The 21,194-nt window shown below is 39.7% G+C and overlaps 2 protein-coding genes across 2 annotated transcripts in view; one reads left to right on the forward strand and one right to left on the reverse strand.

Moving 5' to 3' along the window:
* The window catches only part of LOC140232375 (uncharacterized), a 28,189-nt gene extending 8,548 nt beyond the window's left edge, over positions 1–19,641 (forward strand). Inside the window, exons 5-9 of the mRNA XM_072312505.1 lie at positions 6,790–7,013; positions 9,886–10,136; positions 10,450–10,649; positions 19,016–19,109; positions 19,397–19,641. Coding sequence (XP_072168606.1) covers positions 6,790–7,013; positions 9,886–10,136; positions 10,450–10,649; positions 19,016–19,109; positions 19,397–19,641 — 1,014 coding nt within the window. The remainder of the gene's footprint in view (positions 1–6,789; positions 7,014–9,885; positions 10,137–10,449; positions 10,650–19,015; positions 19,110–19,396) is intronic.
* The window catches only part of LOC140227148 (sushi domain-containing protein 4-like), a 454,815-nt gene that overhangs the window by 208,264 nt on the left and 225,357 nt on the right, over positions 1–21,194 (reverse strand). The window lies entirely within an intron of this gene.

Here is a 21,194-nt window from a genome sequence, read left to right on the forward strand (position 1 = left end):
ATGAGATATCCTGTTCCTTGCATGAATGAAAAATATTTATCATTTGTTTTATATAACACTTGGCAATAAATCTTTGTCATTTGATGTTTCATGAATTTAGAAACACAAGAAAATGTTGAAGATCTGAAATCAAGAGAGTGCTGAGTGCTATACGCTAGCACGCTGTCCGTCAATATGCTTCACTGCATGCAAAGTGCTAGCGCGAGCGTTATGAATACAACGTAGGTAGTACGTACATGTAGTGTTCCAAGCTGTTGGCGTGCAAGCAATGGAGCAAATTACATGGATCCAAGACTGCACAGTAAAAAGAGCCGCAATGGCACAAATAATGATGTAATATTGAAATGGGACAAATGATCTATGTCAAACAACTAGTCAAAAGACTAGGATCTATTTAAGTGTTATATAAGAAACAAACAATTCTTTTAAAATTAGTGAAATGGACAGAACATGTCATTCAGTGAAAGATGAAATTATTGATCAATTCAACTTAGCTGTGTCTCATTGAATGGATCATTTTGTCTTGTGCCTTGTGAATATCATGTCCAAAATTGCACTTATGTACACATTCATTATTTGCATGACATTTTACTATCACTATAGTTATCATTATGGTAATATTTCTTATCACATGAATGTGACTAACCACTGTGTTACTGAAAAAAAAAATGAAACGTTTGAATTTCAAAGGTCTCTTAGTTTCACCTTTCACAAAAGCTTCACCTGATCTTGCTCAGGTGTATTTGATACATGATTATATAACAATACAAAGTTTAATTCTAACTTCACAATTCACAGTAACATTTCACAACTCTACGCTGATTCTCATTGCTTAACCAGTGCACATATCCTGCCAAAGACTTGAATTTCACCTTTGAGCAAAATTTCTACATGCACAAGCACAAAATAAGAAAAACAAAGACAGCAATAAAGCCCCCATTATCTCTTTATGTGCCATGGTGGAAATAATGTGCCACATCATTCTGAGAAACCAACATATAGTAATGTTTTGGGAAAACAACTTCTGTTTTTCAAATCTACGTAACTTTTATAGATTTCTGTTATCCTGGACATGTAGTGAGCAAAGTGGCAGAGAAAATGCCAAGCTTTGCTTCGATGTAAATTGTATGACAAAGTGATTGCCTTTTTTTTTTCAAATGACCTGTAGCTAAATTATTGCAGAAGGATGACTTTTGCACACAAAATACTGACAGAAGCTTATAATTTACTCCCAAATCATGGAAGAAACACCACTTGATAGTCAACCACCACATAAAAATGAAAGCTGCATGTGACAGAAATGGAATTGCAAAAAACGCTCTCATTGTACTGTGTCATTTGGCGATTTATCAATCGGTTTGTGTGGTTGAGCAGAATATGTGAACTTGGCACGCCATCGGGCATGCGAACGTGGTACATAAAGAGTTAACAGAAGTACTCTTGGCAGGAGATTTCAGGGCAAAAATACAGGAATGGGACTAAAACACCCAAACAGCTAAATGATAAGGGTCCTGTCCTAACTACTTACTAGGTGATACGCTACCAGTGTATCACCTCTTGTGTTTGTACGGAATCTTCCTTTTTTTTGTCTTCTTTTTTTCTGACGAATTTTGTGGACAAAGTATCTCAACAAAGACATGACCACTTAACATGAAATTTTCAGTCAAAATATCTCATATCAATATCTCTGTACATGAAACTTTTCATGATGATAACATATCTGTGACGTCATCTATGCGCCATTTTGTGATTTTCCGATAAAGTCACATGATCGATCATAACTTCAAAACAAAATGTCATTTCGTAAACATAAAGTTCAAGTCACGACTGATCATCCTGTGCTATGCTAATTACCCAGGTCATCATGACGCGCGCAGCATATGCGCGTCATGATTCTGCATGTATGCGTCCATCCGCACATTTTCGCACGCACAGCGTCTTAGCAACATAAAAAGGCACTTTTTCTGACTGATTTGGATTCCTGATACATTCAGTGACAATATCCATTGATTTCTGATCAATTTTGACCAATAACAAAACAATGCACTTGCGTCAAAGTTCAAATTCCGTACGCGCTTCTATGTTCAAATATAGTGAAAAAACATGTCTTTGTTTACTTCGCCATAGCTCTTTAAAATGTCCGGCAACCATTTGTTTTCATTACATGTTACTAAAGCATATGAATTGTAAATAACATTTCTAGTATCAATATTTTGAGGATTAAATTTTTGTAAGGTACTGTTTCTGTCATCTAGTTGCCTATATCTCGGTTGTTTTAGCTCAATATTACCCAAAATTTGGATATGTTGTATTTTGAACAATTGTCTTTCAAGTCCATATGTTTGTCTTGTAATTTGATGGTGTCATCACACTGAAAATTGTGATTAATTTAAAAGCAAGGTATCAAAATCAGCCGATTTTACGTGTTATGTCTATGGGACATATTTTTCCCCAGTTGCTAGAAATGGCATAGCGCCATCAGTCGTTACAAGGCCGCACTGCCATCTAGCAATACATGTTCACGCGGGCATGCTCCTTGTGCGGCATTGACTTTTTTCCCCTGTTATATCTATACATTATTTTTTTGCCTTACCATTTCCATGGATGTTCCGTGGCGGATTGGTAGGAGCAACAGTTTTGCATGCACGCTATTGAGGGACCGATGCTCGCAGGACACTTTTGTTTTTAATCATTTTTCTTTTAACTCTTATTAGACAATGTTTCATATTCAATAGCAAGTGTCCTTTAAACAACAAGTAATCTCCTATTCTAGTTTTAGTTCAAGGCATTTCTAATTTTTGTTTCTTATTTTTTCGCATTGCTATAGACGTGTGTATAAACTTTATTAGAATTCAATTTATCTGATAAGGGAAGACCAGATTTATATAAGAAAAATGTACTGTATCACAATCTGTAGGCTTACTCCTTTTATTTCACAATGCTTCACATTTTGAGAATTAGTGCAGTTGTAAATCTTGCTTGCAGAGACTATGGTATATTAAATTTGCAAGTGAAATGAAATAAAAACAGGGAACGTTTTGGATTCAACATATGTAATAAAATCTGTGGTTTGGGCTGTGTCTTGTACACGAGTACAGTACCTGAAACATTCATGGTTTATTGGATTGCGGACCTCGACCTCGAAATTGTGTGCTCATAGTCTATGCTGAATTATATTGGTATCATCATTACTTCTTCCACAAGCTCCAGAAAGTCTAATACATTTGCTTCATTTGTCACGTGGAAGGTTATAGATTGCCCTTATGCAGTTTTCCCTCCCCTTACCACCTTTCCTTTTCTCTTTCCTTTTCTTTATGTTTGTTTTTGTTATATTGTAGGTGGGAATGTGTACATTCACATATCACAACTTGAGTAGGGATGAGAACTGAATTAATTAACTCTAGGCCAGGTGTATAGCATCTCGCTCATCTCTGAAATTTCAGGTTATTGTTCGACCCAATAACGAAGTTAAAGACAGGCTTTATGTTGCTATAGAGGTATCTCGTGCCACATCCTGCCAAGTGAAGTATGTATGAAGGGGTTCTGTGTCGTTTTGCCTGGAAAAGGCTTTTATATCATCATAGATGTTTCACTAGTAGCCATAGGTGATGTGTATTGTTGGCATCTGCAGGATTGCCAACCTTGAGTGAGAGTTTGGCATGAGACACTGCGAGGGAGCGGAGCGACAGTGCATGTAAAGCAATGTAAAGCACACGTCATAGCCATACATGTACTGTAATTTGCCAAAAGTACAAGCTATGCTCACGTGGTATAGGTAGAAACCAATCATAATCCAATAGCTTGTCTTTGCGTGCGAACCGAAAATGATTATTATTGGTTAAGCTTTACACCCGCGCGGGAAAATCTCAAAATTTTGGGCTTGGGCATATCGATATTCGGAATATCAGAGAATTTAGAGATACATTTATTTTTGTAGTCATGTACATTCCATTTTGGGGGTTTAGTGTGAGATTTCACTTATCAGAGTGAGACAGTCAAAATTGGTTGAATTGCGTGAGTCTCAGAGAGTTGGCAGCCCTGCATCTGGGGCAGTATAGAACAGATCAGGATCATGCTGTGATCGCCCTTAGTAATGTGGTAAGCGTTCAGTTTGATACATATCTTTCTTCTTTAAAGCCAATAACTACTGATCAAATTACACAATATACATGTATTATGACATGTTTCACTGGTAGTTTAGGAAAAGGGAAGTTAATGCACGAAGCAATCACATGTGCATGAGAGACGTCATTGTGGTGTAGTAAAGGTGATGGTAAAAGAATCGTTGCTTTTGAATTAATGAGACAATCATTTGCAACAAGACTGTATAACCTTCTAGCAATACAGTGCATGTTCATGCGGGCATGTTTGTTATCCTGAAGTGGACATTTTCTTTTCTTTTCCTTTTATTCGAAAATGTTATATTTAAAGTTGTTTCTTTCCCCTAACATTTTTTTTTTGTGTGTGTGTGAGGATGTTCCGTGGCCGAGTAGTAGAGCAGCGATTTATGTTACGGATTTACTGCATCTTGTTTAGCATCTTCTCTGACATTAAGTTGATGGTTTTTAAACTTTACATTGTCTGTCTATTTGTCTGTTTATGCTAAAACACTAGCTGCTATAACATTAAATACATTTGCTTGTAGTTGTAGACAGGCTTTATGTCGCTGGAGAGGGATCTCGTGCCACATGAGTGGAAGGCATACACTGTTCAGCATTAGTAAAGAGCTCTTTCATGCCACACCCTGCCAAGTATAGTGTGTTTGAAGAGATTCTGTGTCGTTTTGCCTATGAAAAGGCAAAATTTTATTTTTGTCATACCTGTTTCTCTACGAGTAGCCGTGGGTGATGGGTGTTGTTGGCATGTGGGCAGTAAAGAACCGAGTATCATGCTATAATCCCCCTGAGTTAAGTCCTAAGCGTTCAATTTGATATATCTTTCTTCTTTATTAAGCTAATCACTGCTGATGAAATTACAGAATTATGTTATGACACATTTCACTCAAAGCTTATAAAGGAAAGTTTATGCACTCTACAAGTAATGGTGCATGAGTGCGACCATTGTTTTTAGAGGCGAAATTATGGTATGCCTATATGTAAGGGCGTCATTTATTTGGAATTAATGAGACAATATGCTTAGCACTCCTTCCACTTCTAACAGTCCCCTTTGAATATGTGTCGATCACGGGTGATCGTCATAAATTATCATTCACGTATAAGCTTATGTTCCATACTCATGGTTGGAGGAGACCTATAGTTACATGGTTAAAGGTGCTGTCTCTTTTGCCAGAGCCGTATGTTTGGGCTCGTGAAGTTTCGAATAATTAACCTTATACGATGCAAAGCAAGAATAGCTTTTCTTTTGCTTTTTTTTTTCTTTAATTGAGGTGATGCCACTTTTGTCCAGGTATGAATCATATTGTCATGTAAACACACACACTCGCTCTATACCTCTTTGTTTTGTATTGGAGGCTTCATTGCTTTTACTGCTGGTAAATCTCACAGGCTTGTAGCTGTGAGAGCTCTCTCAACTGATCATATTATATAATGACGACAAGATTACAGGTAGTCATATTGGTTATGTAAATAAAGGTCAAAGGTCATATTTTAAAAGGCCAGTGTTAAAGGGGAAGGCTAGTAACTGATCAGTGGGAATCAGTGGAAATGCTGGGCGGGGAGATGATTGTTCCAATCCTTATGGGATTCATTCAAGAGTACATTGTATATCTATTGTTGTGTGAAAATTATTTGTTTCAGAATGGTCTCATATTCAAGTAATGTGCAGTTTAATGCCCCGGTCACTGACCAGGGAAACATTAAACTGCACATTACTTGAATATGAGACCATTCTGAAGGAAATAATTTTCACATAACAATAGATATATAATGTACTCATGAATGAATCCCATAAGGATTGGAACAATCATCTCCCAGCATTTCCACTGATTCCCACTGATCAGTTACTAGCCTTCCCCTTTAAGTCAAGATGATTATCAAAACACTTGTCATGTTTCAATTTGTTCGTGTCGAGGATCACAAGGACCTGTGAAGTTTCAAACCTCATAGGATGCAAAGCGAATCGAGTTTTTCTTCTGATAATTTTTTTCTTTAATTGAGGTATTGCCACTTTCGTCCAGGTACAAATGACATTGTCATGTATTCACACACACTCTCTATTTCCCTTTGTTTTGTATTGGACTCTTCATTTCACAGGCTTGTAGGTGCGATATGTAAGAGCTCTCCAAACTGATCATATTATTAATGACAACAATATAAGATATAGCAATTTTGGTTATGTAAATAAAGGTCAAAGGCCATATTTTAAAAGGCCAATGTTAAGTCAAGATGGTTATCAAAACACTTAATTGTAATGTTTCAATTTGTTTGTGTCGAGGATCACTTGGTAAATGCACTGTACGTACTCAAAAAGCCTGTAAATAGACTTAGTCACACATGTCCGGAATTTCCAATAACTTTGAGTGACAGAAAAAAAAATGTGATCTGAATTATGTAGGTACGAAAAATTCAACTTCATATCTCAATATAACTTTAAGGCGCTATATCACATTCTTTTCTTTGTCGATCACGGATGACCGACATCTGATGATCCCCTAGCGATTCACCTAACTCGTCTTCAGCGTGACGAGTTTCATATCTCGTTGTAATTTTTTGTTGCAATGGAAGCTGCTGTAGGAGATGCTTCTTCTTTTCATGTAGCATACTGTTTTTTATTTGATTTACAAATAACACTATTTTCAAATATAAATGAAAAAATCTGTGACAATAACAGGTATTCCAGCGCCGCAGTGATGGATCAGAGCAATTCAATCGTCTCTGGATCGACTACAAAACTGGGTTTGGAAACCTGACATCAGAACACTGGCTGGGAAATGACAAGATCCACCTGATGATGTCACAGCGCAACTATGAACTGCGCATTGACCTGATGGATGAAGCTGGCAGCACAAGATTTGCCAAATACAAGGCTTTCCGGATCGGCAATGAAACCATGAAGTATCGTCTGCATATTGGTGGCTACCATGGAAATGCTGGTAATTACAAAATTTTGCTCGCAAGATATCAATATGTAAAGGTAATTATGAGAATAAACTTGATGGAATGCAAACATGACCACTAACAAGGCAAGTGCCATAATGTGTCTCGCCCATTCGCGTACAAGAAATTGTACGCGAATGGGATATAACATTAAAAAAAAGAGATATAACAGATAAAAAGAGATATAAAAGGGTAAAAATTTATGGCAAGAAAGAAACATGCCATAAAAACTTAACATTGGGCCCTTAAAGTTTGTTGACCCCTGCCTGACCCATAATAGAAACGCGCCATAAAAACTTATAACATTGGGTTCTAAAAGTTCGTTGACCCATGCTTGTGACCATTGACCTTGTGGCGACCATCCACTCCCTAAGGGACATCTACCATCCAAGTTCAGTCACAAATGGAGTTATGGATTAAAAGTTATGACCCATAATAGAAACACGCCATAAATACTTAACATTGGGCTCTTAAAGTTTGTTGACCACTGTTTGTGACCATTGACCTTGTGGTGACCATCCACTCCCCAAGGGACATCTTCCATCCAAGTTTGGTCAATGGAGTTATGGATCAAAAGTTATGACCCATAATAGAAACGCGCCATAAAAACTTAACATTGGGCCCTAAAGTTCATTGACCCCTGCCTGTGAGCTTTGACCTTGAGGTGACCTTCATATATGGTAAAATGTGGAACTTTGTATGACCCCTATGGGTCTATGGAAAGGTGCAGGCAGACGTCTAGCGAGTAAGCCTAGACTGTTGAGAAGTTAACTGATATAATTAAATACAAATAATGAATCAGAATCTTGAGCTAGATATGGCACTATAAATTGCAACATATTGGTTAACTTAAACCTTTTTAGGCTTTACCCAGACCAGCGGGGTAGAATCTGTCTAACGTTAGTATCTAGATATTGTCTAGAATTCTAGGCTAGCTAGTCCAGGCTAGACCTATTAGACTAAGGAGACTTCTAGAACCCTACATCCTATATTTATTATTTTCGGTTGTCGCTAACTTCAGGCAAGCCTAACTAAGTAAACCAAACGGAATACAGATCTAGGCATTTCTAAACCGTGTAAACTAAATTTAGGTCGCCTGAGGTCAACAACTTGGCAAAACTTCTACTGTTCTAGGAACTTCTCTAGGTCTAAGTAACATTGCATAACATCGCGCTAACGCCTAGTATTATAATCTACAAAATTGATTTTCAGATTAAACTTTCTTAATATGATTATGAAGCGGATGTTTGCCCCCATCCATAGTTTAATATTTATAAGTATCAATATCAAAATTCACATTCAGAGTTTCAGGCCAAAATTGAATAGGCATGCTATAAATGCTAGCCTATAGTCAATGCAATGCTGAACATTTGAAGAAGTGAAGACAATATAAGAATTGAATGCATCTTGAAACATTTGTAGTGTAGGCTGTAAATTGTTTGTAACAATAATATAATATAGCCAGGAAGTGTATTTAAACTTTGGAAAGTAGTGAACCAGTGACCAAGCATAAAAAAACAGTGAATTATCAAAATTTTTGTTTAACTGCCTTCTAAAATGAACAACATATTTTACGAATATGCAGTGATAGCCTAATTAAATAGAGGATCTAGTAGGCATAGGCCTAACTCTGTTTCGAAATCTGTGCATTTTTATACCGTTGTATTTCACTTGTCTCTAATTACGTATATATTCATCATGCGTCAGTGGTGAATGAATTTCACACACTGCCATGCAGCTTCCATCTCCGTTTTTTCTGTTATTTCTGCACCCAACAACTGCACAATATGTTTTCCTGATCCTTCATATGAAGTTTTCATTGTAGATCGACATGTCTGAATCACTCAATATGTCTAAAAGAAAGGCATTAAAAGCCACTGAAAGATTTTCGCACACTGAGTAAACAATCACAATAGGCTTAATTAGCGCGGCGGCGGCCGGCAAACTATGCGCGATGGGTGCGCTAGGCTGCTGAGCCGACTGGGTACGCCAGTGGAACAATAGGTTAATGACCCTAAAGTGTTATTAAATTTCACTCCAGTTGGAGAGCCATTCACATTTTCTTCCAAAATACTTCTCTCAATTTCTTAACAGGTACGCACCTTCCCACTTTATAAATTCAAATATATAATATAAATATGTGACCCACCACAATGGTTTCAGGAAAAAGTTGCAACAACAAATTCCCTCCTATGCAGGATACAAATATTTTGACCATTATTGATGTTCCTTTATTTTGCCTAGTTAATAAATAAGTCAAAAATGCAGGGTGGTATTCACAGACCGCACGCTGGAATTTCAGGTACTAATGTTCGCATATCATTTTCACCACAATTTTTCAAGTGGAGGATTTGTTTTTGGATAATTCAAAACACTAAAAGATAATGTAATTTAATATGCATTCTAAATTGAAGGCATGAATTTTCTCATACTTTTCTCATATTACCATCAGTACCAAGATTTAACACTATGAAATAGCTTGAAAATTGACCTCAAAACTTGCCCATGCTGAATGTCTTGCTTTACTGTGTATCTACATGGAAAATAGTAAATGCCTACAAGTACCCTTCCTATTACAGTGAAATAAAATCCTGCCTTACTCTGTCTTATTTGCATTGTCTCTTGTTTCTCCTCTGCTTTATATAGTCATATTCATACACAGTCAGACCTCGATTATCTACCTGGACCGACTGGTATCCGAACAGCAATTTGGCTGGATAAGAGAGATATGCTGAAAAACAGCACTTTCTGGCATATCATGTTAGGGCATACACATGTTATTACCTTGACACCTAGCACCTTTCGATACTTTCCATAATTGCCCTTTCAGGGCCAACACATCCAGCAATGTGTTGGCTCTGAGAAGGGCAAGGTCGTCTGCTTATACAGATGACCTCGCACTTACATCTCAGGGAAGATCCCTGGATGACATCGGCCAAATCCTGACCCAAGATCTGAAGAAAATGGAAGAGTACTTCACCTGCTGGAGACTTAGTGCCAACCCTTTAAAGTCTACCATGATTACTGCCTTCCATCTTAGTAATGATCTTGCTAATGCCAAGCTGAAGGTAGCCTTCTATGGCAAGCCTGTCAAGCATGAGTAGTTTCCCAAGTACCATGGGGTTACGTTGGACCGCACTCTCACGTACCGAGAACACCTGAAGAGAGTAGTCAACGTCATGAAACTCGCAACAATTATGGTCTAAAAGCCAGTACTCTCTGTCTACTCCACTGCAGAGTACTGCTCATCTTTGTCAGCCAACAGCCGTAATGTGAAATGAGTTGACACGGTCCTAAACTCAGCAATGTCACAAGTCTCAGACATGCTCAAGTGCACCCCTCTTCACTGGTTGCCTAGGTGTCTTGGCACACATCACTCCCCCTCTCTAAGCAGGAATTAAGGATATGGCAAGGGTCGCCAGTGCCATCAATGCAGACCCTGACCTTCCAATCCACGATGAACTCATGCACCTGAACTCCCACAAGCCAGTCTGGATGTCCCTTCAGTCACTGGAACATTCATACCCAGTTTATACTAAGCAAAAAGGGGGTTCTGAAGCCTCCTATAGCAGCCTCAAGCAGCCTTTCAGCTCAGTATAAACAGACAAAAGGAGATCGGATCGAATCAGATCAGGTCAGGTTCTGAAACCACCTACAGGGGGTGGTTGCAGAGCCTGCTATAGTAGCCTTTGCTGCAGTATAAATGCTAGGGGGTTCAAGAAGCTGCTTTTTAGCCGACCCAGAAGTTATCGCTGAAAGTCATCGCCCGCTTACATAAACAACCCAGCCATCTCGGCCAATCCCCGCTGAAGAAAACCTTTCAACTTGCACACTTTCGTTCAAAACCCTGTGCCATGTATCGAAGTGGAGGAGCCGGTTGGGCCTGCTCCGGCCTGCTAGGGCCTGCTTTTGGCAAGCAGTATAAACAGACAAGAGGCTGCTTTTTCAGAGTGGGCTTTCGAACCTCCTCAAGGAGGCTTTGAAACCTGCTCGCAGAATAAACGGGGTATCAGACTCCAAAACCAAATGCTGCAGAAGTTGGTCATGTGCTGTCTCAAACACAACTCAAGTTATACTAGTATACGACACCATCACTGACCCAGCAGCAAAGACATAGGGCTTCGACCTCCCTCGGAAACAGTGGCTCACCTTAAACTGAATTCAAACCCTCCATGCAATGACAGGCCAACATCTACACAAATAAGGGGTCACAGCTATCATTTCATTTGATTGAATTTGTTTGTCTGTTTTAACTTGTGTTTTGGAAAGAAACGAAGTAAAATGCATATAAATGCATCAGCCAGAGTCAAATCAAATGCAATCTTCATACACAGATTAGCATGAAAAAAAAATCTAGAAATGTCGCTATTGTGATGGGTTTGTTTCCACCATAATGCATGGTTCTCCCAATAGGTCTATAGTACATCTTGACAATGTGTGACATTTTCACATAATTGGTATAAAATCAAAATGACATGTTTTTCGCAAATGTTTATTTTCTTGAACTACATGTAGGTTTAATTGGATGATCAGTTGTATTGCGTAAGTACCTTGTACCTTGTAGTAGTTATCCCTGAAGACCTCCGCTAGGAAGGGTAACTCAGGGCTGACAAGAGTGGTAGCACCAGTTTATTTTGCTTTATGAGAGCTTTGATTTTTTAGTTTGGTTCTGAAGACTTCTGTACTCTTTGGTAATATTATTTCTTTTGGGAGGTCATTCCAGAGGGAAATTACATCTGGGAAGAATGAGTTTGCTAGCTGGCTTGTAGAGATGAAGGTTGATACAGCGTTGTACTGCTTGTCGTGTGTCCGCCGTATCCTGGTTACTTTCTTTGAGGTGTATTTGTGGAGATCTAGGTCAAGTTCACCATGGATGAGCTTGTAAAAGCTGATGAGGCGTAGATGTTGTCTTCTGTCCTCCAGGGGAATCCAGCCAAGTGTGTTCATCATATTAGTGACACTAGACTCTCTAGAGTAGTCTCCTGTTATGAATCGAGCTGCACGCCTTTGTACCATTTCGAGTGATTTGGTGTTCTTGGCGGTGCGCGGATGCCATGCTATGGATGCATACTCAAGATGAGGCCTTACTAGAGTGTGGTAGGGTCGTTCTTTAACTGTTTTGGAGCAGTGGTGGAAATTCCTTCTTATGAAGTTTAAGGCACTTGTACCCTTGTTGATGGAGTGTTGGGTGTTTATCCCATTTCAGGTTGTTTTCTATGTAGATCCCTAAGTATTGGTGACTGTCGACTTCTTGGAGGTGTTCGCCAAGGAGTCTGTAATTGGTATGCCCTGGGTTGCGTTTTGTAGAAATTCTCATAACGGAGCATTTCGTTGCATTGAATTTCATTCCCCATGTGTTTGCCCATGTAACTAGATTGTCAAGATCTTCTTGCAAAGATTTTTTTGGATATTGTACCGTAGCTATGCAGTCATCTGCAAACAACCTTACTGTGCTGTTGACTGCATCTGGGAGGTCGTTGATATACAAGATGAACAAGTGGGGACCGAGCACAGTGCCTTGTGGTATACCACTCAGTACTGGCTTCCAGACGGATGTTTTACTGTTGACGACTGTCCTTTGGTACAATGTCAGGAAGGATTTCATCCAGGCAAGGTTCTTGTTGCGGATACCGTACATGTGAAGCTTCTGTAGTAGCTTCTGATGTGGAACAACGTCAAAAGCTTTACTGAAGTCGAGGACGGCAATGTCACATGTATCTTTGTTGTTGTAGTTTGAGATCATGGATAGTAGCTACCAGTTGGGTGTCACATGATCTACTCGGTCTGAATGCATGCTGGTAATCTGTGATGATTGAGTTAGTGGAAAGGTGCTTCATCAGTTGGTTGTCCAGTATATTATGTTCCATCAGTTTACAGCATACACTGGATAGGGATATAGAACGGTAATTAGCTGGTTCGTTCTTGTCACCCTTCTTGTAGATGGCAGCAATATTGGCTTTACGCCAATCTTCAGGTAGCTGTCCTTGGTTGTAGGATTGTTTAAATATAAATTGGAGGATCGGGGCTAATTGTTCAGCTGCAAATTTCAGGATACGATTTGGAATATTAACCGGGCCTGCTGCCTTTGAAACATCTAATTTATTCAACAACTTTATAATGCCACTGACAGTAATGTCAAACTCAGGCATCTCTGGTACACTACTTGGTGGAAGGTTGGGTACCTGATTATTGTCCTTAGTGAAGACACTTTGGAATTGCTTGGCCAGTATGTCCGCTTTCCCTTGATCATTAGTGACAGTACTGTTTCCAGACCTAAGACTTCAGATTCCTACGTTATCCTTCCGTTTAGTTTTAATGTACTTCCAAAACTGTTTACTACCTGCCTCAGAAAGGTTGGATATGTATGCCCGTTGTGCATTTCTGAGTTTCTTATTGACTGTCCTCTTAATCTGTTTGTATTTGTGTGGAGGTTTTGGGGAATTTGAAGATTTTTACTTTACCTTAGATCCTGTTATAAGTTTATGCATTGAGTAATCTCCCAAATTATGACGAAAAGTGTAATTTCAGTATCAAATAGTAAAATTTTAGCATTTGAATCTGGCTTTGACCTTTGATCCATGACCATAAAATTCCCAAGAGAATCTCTGTCAGGTAGTCCATGTATAAACATGTACTATGTTTAATGATGATACCATTAGCCACTTCTGACAGTGGCGTACCGTGGGTCAAGACATTGGGGGGGCACCTCATGGCAGCAACATCATAACGGTTAAATGCGAGCGAGCGAAGCGAGCGAGCTTGAAAATTTTGACATTTTATTTCCCAAAACTGCCGTTTTTAGGTATATTTTTTCGCTCTGGAAATTAAGGGGAGGGGGCGCATCGGGCGCAACTGCTGGCAATTACTGACAGCAACATCAGGAGAATTGCATAGCGATTAAATGTGAGCGAGCGAAGCGAGCGAGCTTGAAAATTTTGACATTTTACAGTCCCCAAACTGCCGTTTGTAGCTATATTTTTTCGCTTTGGAAATTAAGGGGAGGGGACGCACCGGGCGCAACTGCTGGCAATTACTGACAGCAACATCAGGAGAATTGCATAACGATTAAATGCGAGCGAGCAAGCTTGAAAATTTTGACATTTTACAGTCCCCAAACTGCCGTCTTTAGCTATATTTTTTCGCTTTGGAAATTAAGGAGAGGGCCTGGGCGCACCGGGCGCAACTGCTGGCAATTACTGACAGCAACATCAGGAGAATTGCATAGCGATTAAATGCGAGCGAGCTTGAAAATTTTGACATTTTACAATCCCCAAACTGCCGTTTGTAGCTATATTTTTTCGCTCTGGAAATTAAGGAGAGGGCCTGGGCGCACCGGGGACAACTGCTGGCAATTACTGACAGCAACATCAGGAGAATTGCATAACGAGTAAATGCGAGCGAGCGAAGCGAGCGAGCTTGAAAATTTTGACATTTTACGGTCCCAAAACTGCCGTTTGTAGCTATATTTTTTCGCTCTGGAAATTAAGGAGAGGGCCTGGGCGCACCGGGGACAACTGCTGGCAATTACTGACAGCAACATCAGGAGATTTGCATAACGATTAAATGTGAGCGAGCGAAGCCAGCGAGCTTGAAAATTTTGACATTTTATGGTCCCAAAACTGCCGTTTGTAGCTATATTTTTTCGCTCTGGAAATTAAGGAGAGGGCCTGGGCGCACCGGGGACAACTGCTGGCAATTACTGACAGCAACATCAGGAGAATTGCATAGCAATTAAATGCGAGCGAGCGAAGCGAGCGAGCTTGAAAATTTTGACATTTTACAGTCCCCAAACTGCCGTTTGTAGCTATATTTTTTCGCTTTGGAAATTAGGGGAGGGGACGCACCGGGCGCAACTGCTGGCAATTACTGACAGCAACATCAGGAGAATTGCATAACGATTAAATGCGAGCGAGCAAGCTTGAAAATTTTGACATTTTACAGTCCCCAAACTGCCGTTTTTAGCTATATTTTTTCGCTTTGGAAATTAAGGAGAGGGCCTGGACGCACCGGGTGCAACTGCTGGCAATTACTGACAGCAACATCAGGAGAATTGCATAGCGATTAAATGCGAGCGAGCTTGAAAATTTTGACATTTTACAATCCCCAAACTGCCGTTTGTAGCTATATTTTTTCGCTCTGGAAATTAAGGAGAGGGCCTGGGCGCACCGGGGACAACTGCTGGCAATTACTGACAGCAACATCAGGAGAATTGCACAACGAGTAAATGCGAGCGAGCGAAGCGAGCGAGCTTGAAAATTTTGACATTTTACGGTCCCAAAACTGCCGTTTGTAGCTATATTTTTTCGCTCTGGAAATTAAGGAGAGGGCCTGGGCGCACCGGGGACAACTGCTGGCAATTACTGACAGCAACATCAGGAGAATTGCATAACGATTAAATGCGAGCGAGCGAAGCGAGCGAGCTTGAAAATTTTGACATTTTACGGTCCCAAAACTGCCGTTTGTAGCTATATTTTTTCACTCTGGAAATTAAGGAGAGGGCCTGGGCGCACTGGGGACAACTGCTGGCAATTACTGACAGCAACATCAGGAGAATTGCATAACGATTAAATGCGAGCGAGCAAAGCGAGCGAGCTTGAAAATTTTGACATTTTACAGTCCAAAAACTGCCGTTTGTAGCTATATTTTTTTTCGCTTTGGAAATTAAGGGGAGGGGCGCACCGGGCGCAACTGCTGGCAATTACTTACAGCAACATCAGGAGAATTGCATAACGATTAAATGCGAGCGAGCGAGCTTGAAAATTTTGACATTTTACAGTCCCCAAACTGCCGTACTTTGTAGCTATATTTTTTCGCTTTGGAAATTAAGGGGAGGGGACGCACCGGGCGCAACTGCTGGCAATTACTGACAGCAGCATCAGGAGAATTGCATAATGATTAAATGCGAGCGAGCGAAGCGAGCGAGCTTGAAAATTTTGACATTTTACAGTCCAAAGACTGTCGTTTGTAGCTACATATATATTTTTTCGCTTTGGAGGGAGGGGGCGCCCGGTGCGCCCCCTGGATCCGCCACTGGTAGTCAAGGGTGTCGGTTTATATTCATGATTGGGGGAGGTATGACCAGCGAGGGGGCGTCGAAGTGACCAAGCGGGAGAAGGATGTCCAAAATCTGCACTTTATAGAGCATCCCCTAATTTGTTTGTGTTTGTGAGTGTGTGTGTTTCATATACATGTAGATGGAAAAGTTAGGAAATAGCCAAGGTCAAGTCTTATTATTGGCAATGCAAGGCATTTTAATATAGACTATAGTATGTAGAGCAACACTGCAAAATCAATGATCAAGCTTTGATAGCAAATGTGTACAACCTATTAGACATCACATTGCGCAACATTGCTGCGACTCTTTTTGCCATTCCGATGTTCTCAGTAACACTGCGCACATCCTGCTTGTATTCAAAATGCCAACCAGGAATCACACTGAATCACAATCTTTTGTCGTCTCCGGGCTCTTTGAACAATGTTTCACTATAATACCTCTTTAATTACATGGTTAAAAGAAATCTTAGAAAAATATCTTTTTTCTTGATCATCCTTTCATGTCGATTTCAAAAGCAGTTTACTAACCCTTGAATTACCATTTTGGTAGGTTTTTTTTTCTTTTTTTCTTCCTTTTTTTTCTCTTTTTTTACCAGCGGATTGGGGGGGCACGTGCCCCCCCATGCCCCCCCCCCCCCCCCCCCCCCCCGTAGTTATGCCACTGACTTCTGATATATGGAGGAAGAAGTGAAATTTATTATTTTCACTGAACCTTTGATCATTTCACCTTTGAACTTTTGGCCAAAAACTTTGCCTGAGACACTTAGTTGGCCAATACATGTATACAGTAAGTTCAAGGAAATGCCCTAAGGCATTGCATAGATATGAAAGAAATAATGAAATTTGGAAGAATTTACCTTGACCTTTGACCCAATGACCACAACATGTCCAAGAGAATCAATGTCAGGCAGAACATGCATAAATAATAAGTTCCACAAAGATACTTTGAACCATTTCCGCGATAGGGAGAGATAAAAAAAGGAAATTTTAGCAATTTCACTTGACCTTGACCTTGATGCCCAAAAGTTGATAGGCACAACTTTGTCCACTTAAACATATACATGCCCAGTTTTATTAGGACAAAAAGAAAAGAAAAATTGATTATGGATGGATGGATGGATGGACAACACAAAAACATAATGCCTTCTGCGACATTTCATGGCTGAGCCATAAAAACATAACAAAACTTTTGTGATGAAAACAAGGCAAGGCCTGAACTTAGTTCAGGAATGGTACCGTTGCATGAAGAATTGCCCAACTGGGTTTGGGCTTATCATAATAGCCTTCAAAGTATAATCTCCCATAAGTTATTCCATTTGCAGCTTAGGGCAGACGTCCACTAGGGTGCAGAAAAGCCCAGGAATTAGAAGGGTTGCGGAGGCAAATTCTGTCATTTCGGCATCCTGTCCACGTCAAACGCAGAAAAAAAGTGTGAATCGGCTTGTCCTGGGACATGCCTAGGAATGTCCGCTGACTGTCTGCGGACTGACTGCAGACATTCCTAGGAGTGTCCTAGGAATCACTCTGGAAGAGCGCAAAATACCTCGTAATATGCTAATCATAGCCGGGCAGCGCAGAAACATCTAGGATTACACCAGGAATGAACGCGGACAATCAGGATGTCTTCCGGACAACATAAGTTAGACATGCGGACAATTCCAGGAAAATGGAAAGGTATAAATTTGGCGCTGACTTTGAATTTTCTTCATTTGACTGCTAGCCATCATGGAGGTCACACCAGCCGAAATTCGCTTTGCCCTATTGCTTCAAATACCAGCTGTGAGAAATGCTGAGATACCACTTATATAGCTCACAGGTCAGTGAGGCATCACGGACCTGATACATGGAATGCTCTACCGGACTCCCTACAAACACGAACAACTCTGTTTTCTTTCAAAGCTAGTTAAAAGAAATATATTTTAACTCAATATATTTAGCAAAATAGAGTATGATAATTGATATGAGTTTGTTTATGTTTTGGTCTGAATTTATTAGTATTATTATACTGAAATATTGAAGAATAATCATATATCATAAAATGATCCCAACAAAAACATTCAACTCACCTAAGGCACTCGCACAGCACTCACTCACATCTTCTATTCCTTCAAAAACATACTATTGTAATGTACAAACATTTGTGTTGCTCCTTTGTCATTTGGTTATGTTTGGCTTAAATTTGTCACATTGATGTAATTCGTTTTTGATTTGATTTGATTTGAAAAGCAAAATAAATAAGAATGAACGAACGAGCACTGGCACTGGTCCCTTTAGGATTGTTATTATCAAACAAGTTTAATAATTTTCAAGCTCATAACATAGCAGGCCCTACTTTAAATATAAGTATATAAGCCCTATGCCTATTTATATATAACATATTACCTAGTTCCACTTTTGTGGTGTTTGAGTTGGGCGGTCACAATGAAAGCGAACTACACAATGCACTATGTATAGATGTAATGGCAACTATTAAAAATCCCTCAAATGAAAATGACTTCTGAAAAGAACGTAAAAAACCCCCGAAGTTTAATCATAGCGGAGAGTGCTGCTTCCTCTTTTTCCTAGCTACAATTGGCAAAATATCTACTGCCTTCTGCTTTGCTTCCTTCATTTGGGACTGGAAAATGCTGATATTTACCTTTTCCTAATCAGTGGAAGAGAGGTTTGGTTGTGGGGCTTGCATGGGGACCTCACCTCCCTTATTGGTCTTTTTGAGTTTCATTGACATAATGCTGCATTGATCTATTTTTTCAACTTTCAAAATCATTTCGCTCATGGAACGTGCTGACTCTTTCATGTCTTGATCACAAAATGTCCGCATCGGCTCCGGACACTTGCATATAGATCCGCATCGGCTCTGCGCTGTCCTAAAACATTCCTGGTGTCTTCTGCTTTCATTTGCGAAGCTTCCCCACACTGCAGGATTCTTTCAGGAGCGTTTGCGGAAGGAGTGGAAGGGTTCCGGACAGGCGGGATGTCCTGAGGACATCATCAGGACAAGTTGCTGAAGGTGTCAGGAAGTTTTCCACGTCCAAATTTTGGTCTCGATCAAAATTTGGACGCGGAAATCTCTCCCAACGGTGCAGAAACGCTCAGACATGCTTAGGACAGTGAGCGGACACTTTCAGGAACGTGCGGACAGGTTGCCGAACGAGTGCGGAATACCAAATTTGCTTTCCGGGTCTTGTCCGCGTCTTGTTCGCGCCCTGGTGGACGCCTGGTCTTAACATCTACTTACAATGTTCATGTTTCCTGGCAAATTTTTCTCCTCACTCTTTCCTCTGCAGGGAATTCCATCTATTACCACCGTGGCAGGGATTTTTCCACGTGCGACAATGATAATGACATAGCTGACCGCAACTGTGCTGCAATTTTCAAGGGTGGTTGGTGGTTCAGCTATTGTATGCAGTCCAACCTGAATGGACCGTACAATTTGGGCAAGAAAACCACAATAGGAGTCATTTGGTCTAGCTGGAAAGGTCTCTCCACCTCCTTGAAAGGCACTGAGATGAAAATAAGACCTGTTTCATGAGAAAAGAAATGATACCATTACCTCTCCCCCAGCTCCAAGGGGCAAGCCCTAATGAGAGGACCTTCGATGAACAATTCACGCTTTTTTTTCTTTTCTTTTTTTACTTATGTCTTTAAAGAACCAAATTTGCTACCTACAGGGCACTTCTTGAAAAAGCTTATAAATGATTATCAGGACAAGAAAAGAAAAGTTAATAGCGTCTCCTCTGGATTTTTGGATAACGGTGACACAGAAGGTCCTTTCTATTTGTAACTGTGCATCACAAAACCAACAAAAAGTTGCATGCACTGATTTTGTGCGTAGACTGAAAATAGGTGAAATGAGTAAACCTATGCAATCTTGAGTTTTTCATATTTTCTGAAAGAGCAAATTTCCTTCTACATTACGCTAAAGTTTGGGATCATAAAATGAACAGGAAATTGCGCTGTTAGCAGTTTTTCTCAAACACTATTTTGTTTTTTGGGGGGGGGGTAGAATGCTGTGATTAGGTGTGTCTTTTTCCTTTTCATTTAAAAAAAAAAAAAAACCTGTTCATACTTTTCACTTATAACTCTAATAATTTTAGAAAGGATGATGCTACTGCTCTGAAAGTTATCATTAATAATGGAGAGAATTTGTTTATAAAGCATGCTCAATTTCAGCTTAATCTCATAATCCCTTCATTGTTGTTGCTCAGGTGGTTTACGTCTTGTTTTTTGGGGGGTTTTGGGGTGGTTTTTTTTTGGTCACATACTTCACACAGCTAGCATGGCTTGGTAAAGATAAGTGCTTGAATAAACCCTGTACTTCAGAGCCTCTTTTCTCAGTTCATACTTTTCCCCAAGTGTGTGCTTTCTTTCCTATATTTAGATAGTTAGAAGAATCCATTTTAAATAGAGTTCTACATCATTTTAAAGCTTAAAATCTGCTCTTTCAGAATCTGCTCTAAACTACAGATCCATGTCTGACGACTTTTTGTTGGTTTTGTGATGCAGAATCACATTTGATATCCTACAATTTTTCATAAAATAGAAATCATAAAAGATGATGTATGTTGCAGGTGCTGACTGAAAAAGAAAATGTTGATATTCTTATCAGAATTTAGCACAGACAGCATGAGTAACAATTACATTCTCAAAACTCAACTGGCCCTGCCACCAACATGTTCACCTTGGCATGTTCGCTCAAGAAGCTATGGGTGCTGACAACAACACAAAGGAGTTTGAAATAAACAACTTCTCCCACCCACACACACACACACACATATACCCCTTAGAAAGACTATAACTATAAAAGAATAGATTACACACTTTCATTGTAAATCACCAGAGATAACTGCCTATCTCTTTGATTCAAACTGTCAATGTATACATTTCAGTCTGTTTATTCTTTCCATGTTACAGGCATATAAATCTTCGCAGTCAATCTTAAAGGTCCTGTTTACCTTTGGGAATAGTGATTTAAAAATTTTTTCAAGATATGACATTTAATGCATATGTGTAGGTCTGTTGTACCACAAAACATCCTATCATATAAAATTTTTGCTATAAAGCCTAGAATATAAGGAGATACCT

Source organism: Diadema setosum, chromosome 1 (genome assembly GCF_964275005.1).
Source record: "Diadema setosum chromosome 1, eeDiaSeto1, whole genome shotgun sequence".
In the NCBI taxonomy this organism is placed as follows: Eukaryota; Metazoa; Echinodermata; class Echinoidea; order Diadematoida; family Diadematidae; genus Diadema; species Diadema setosum.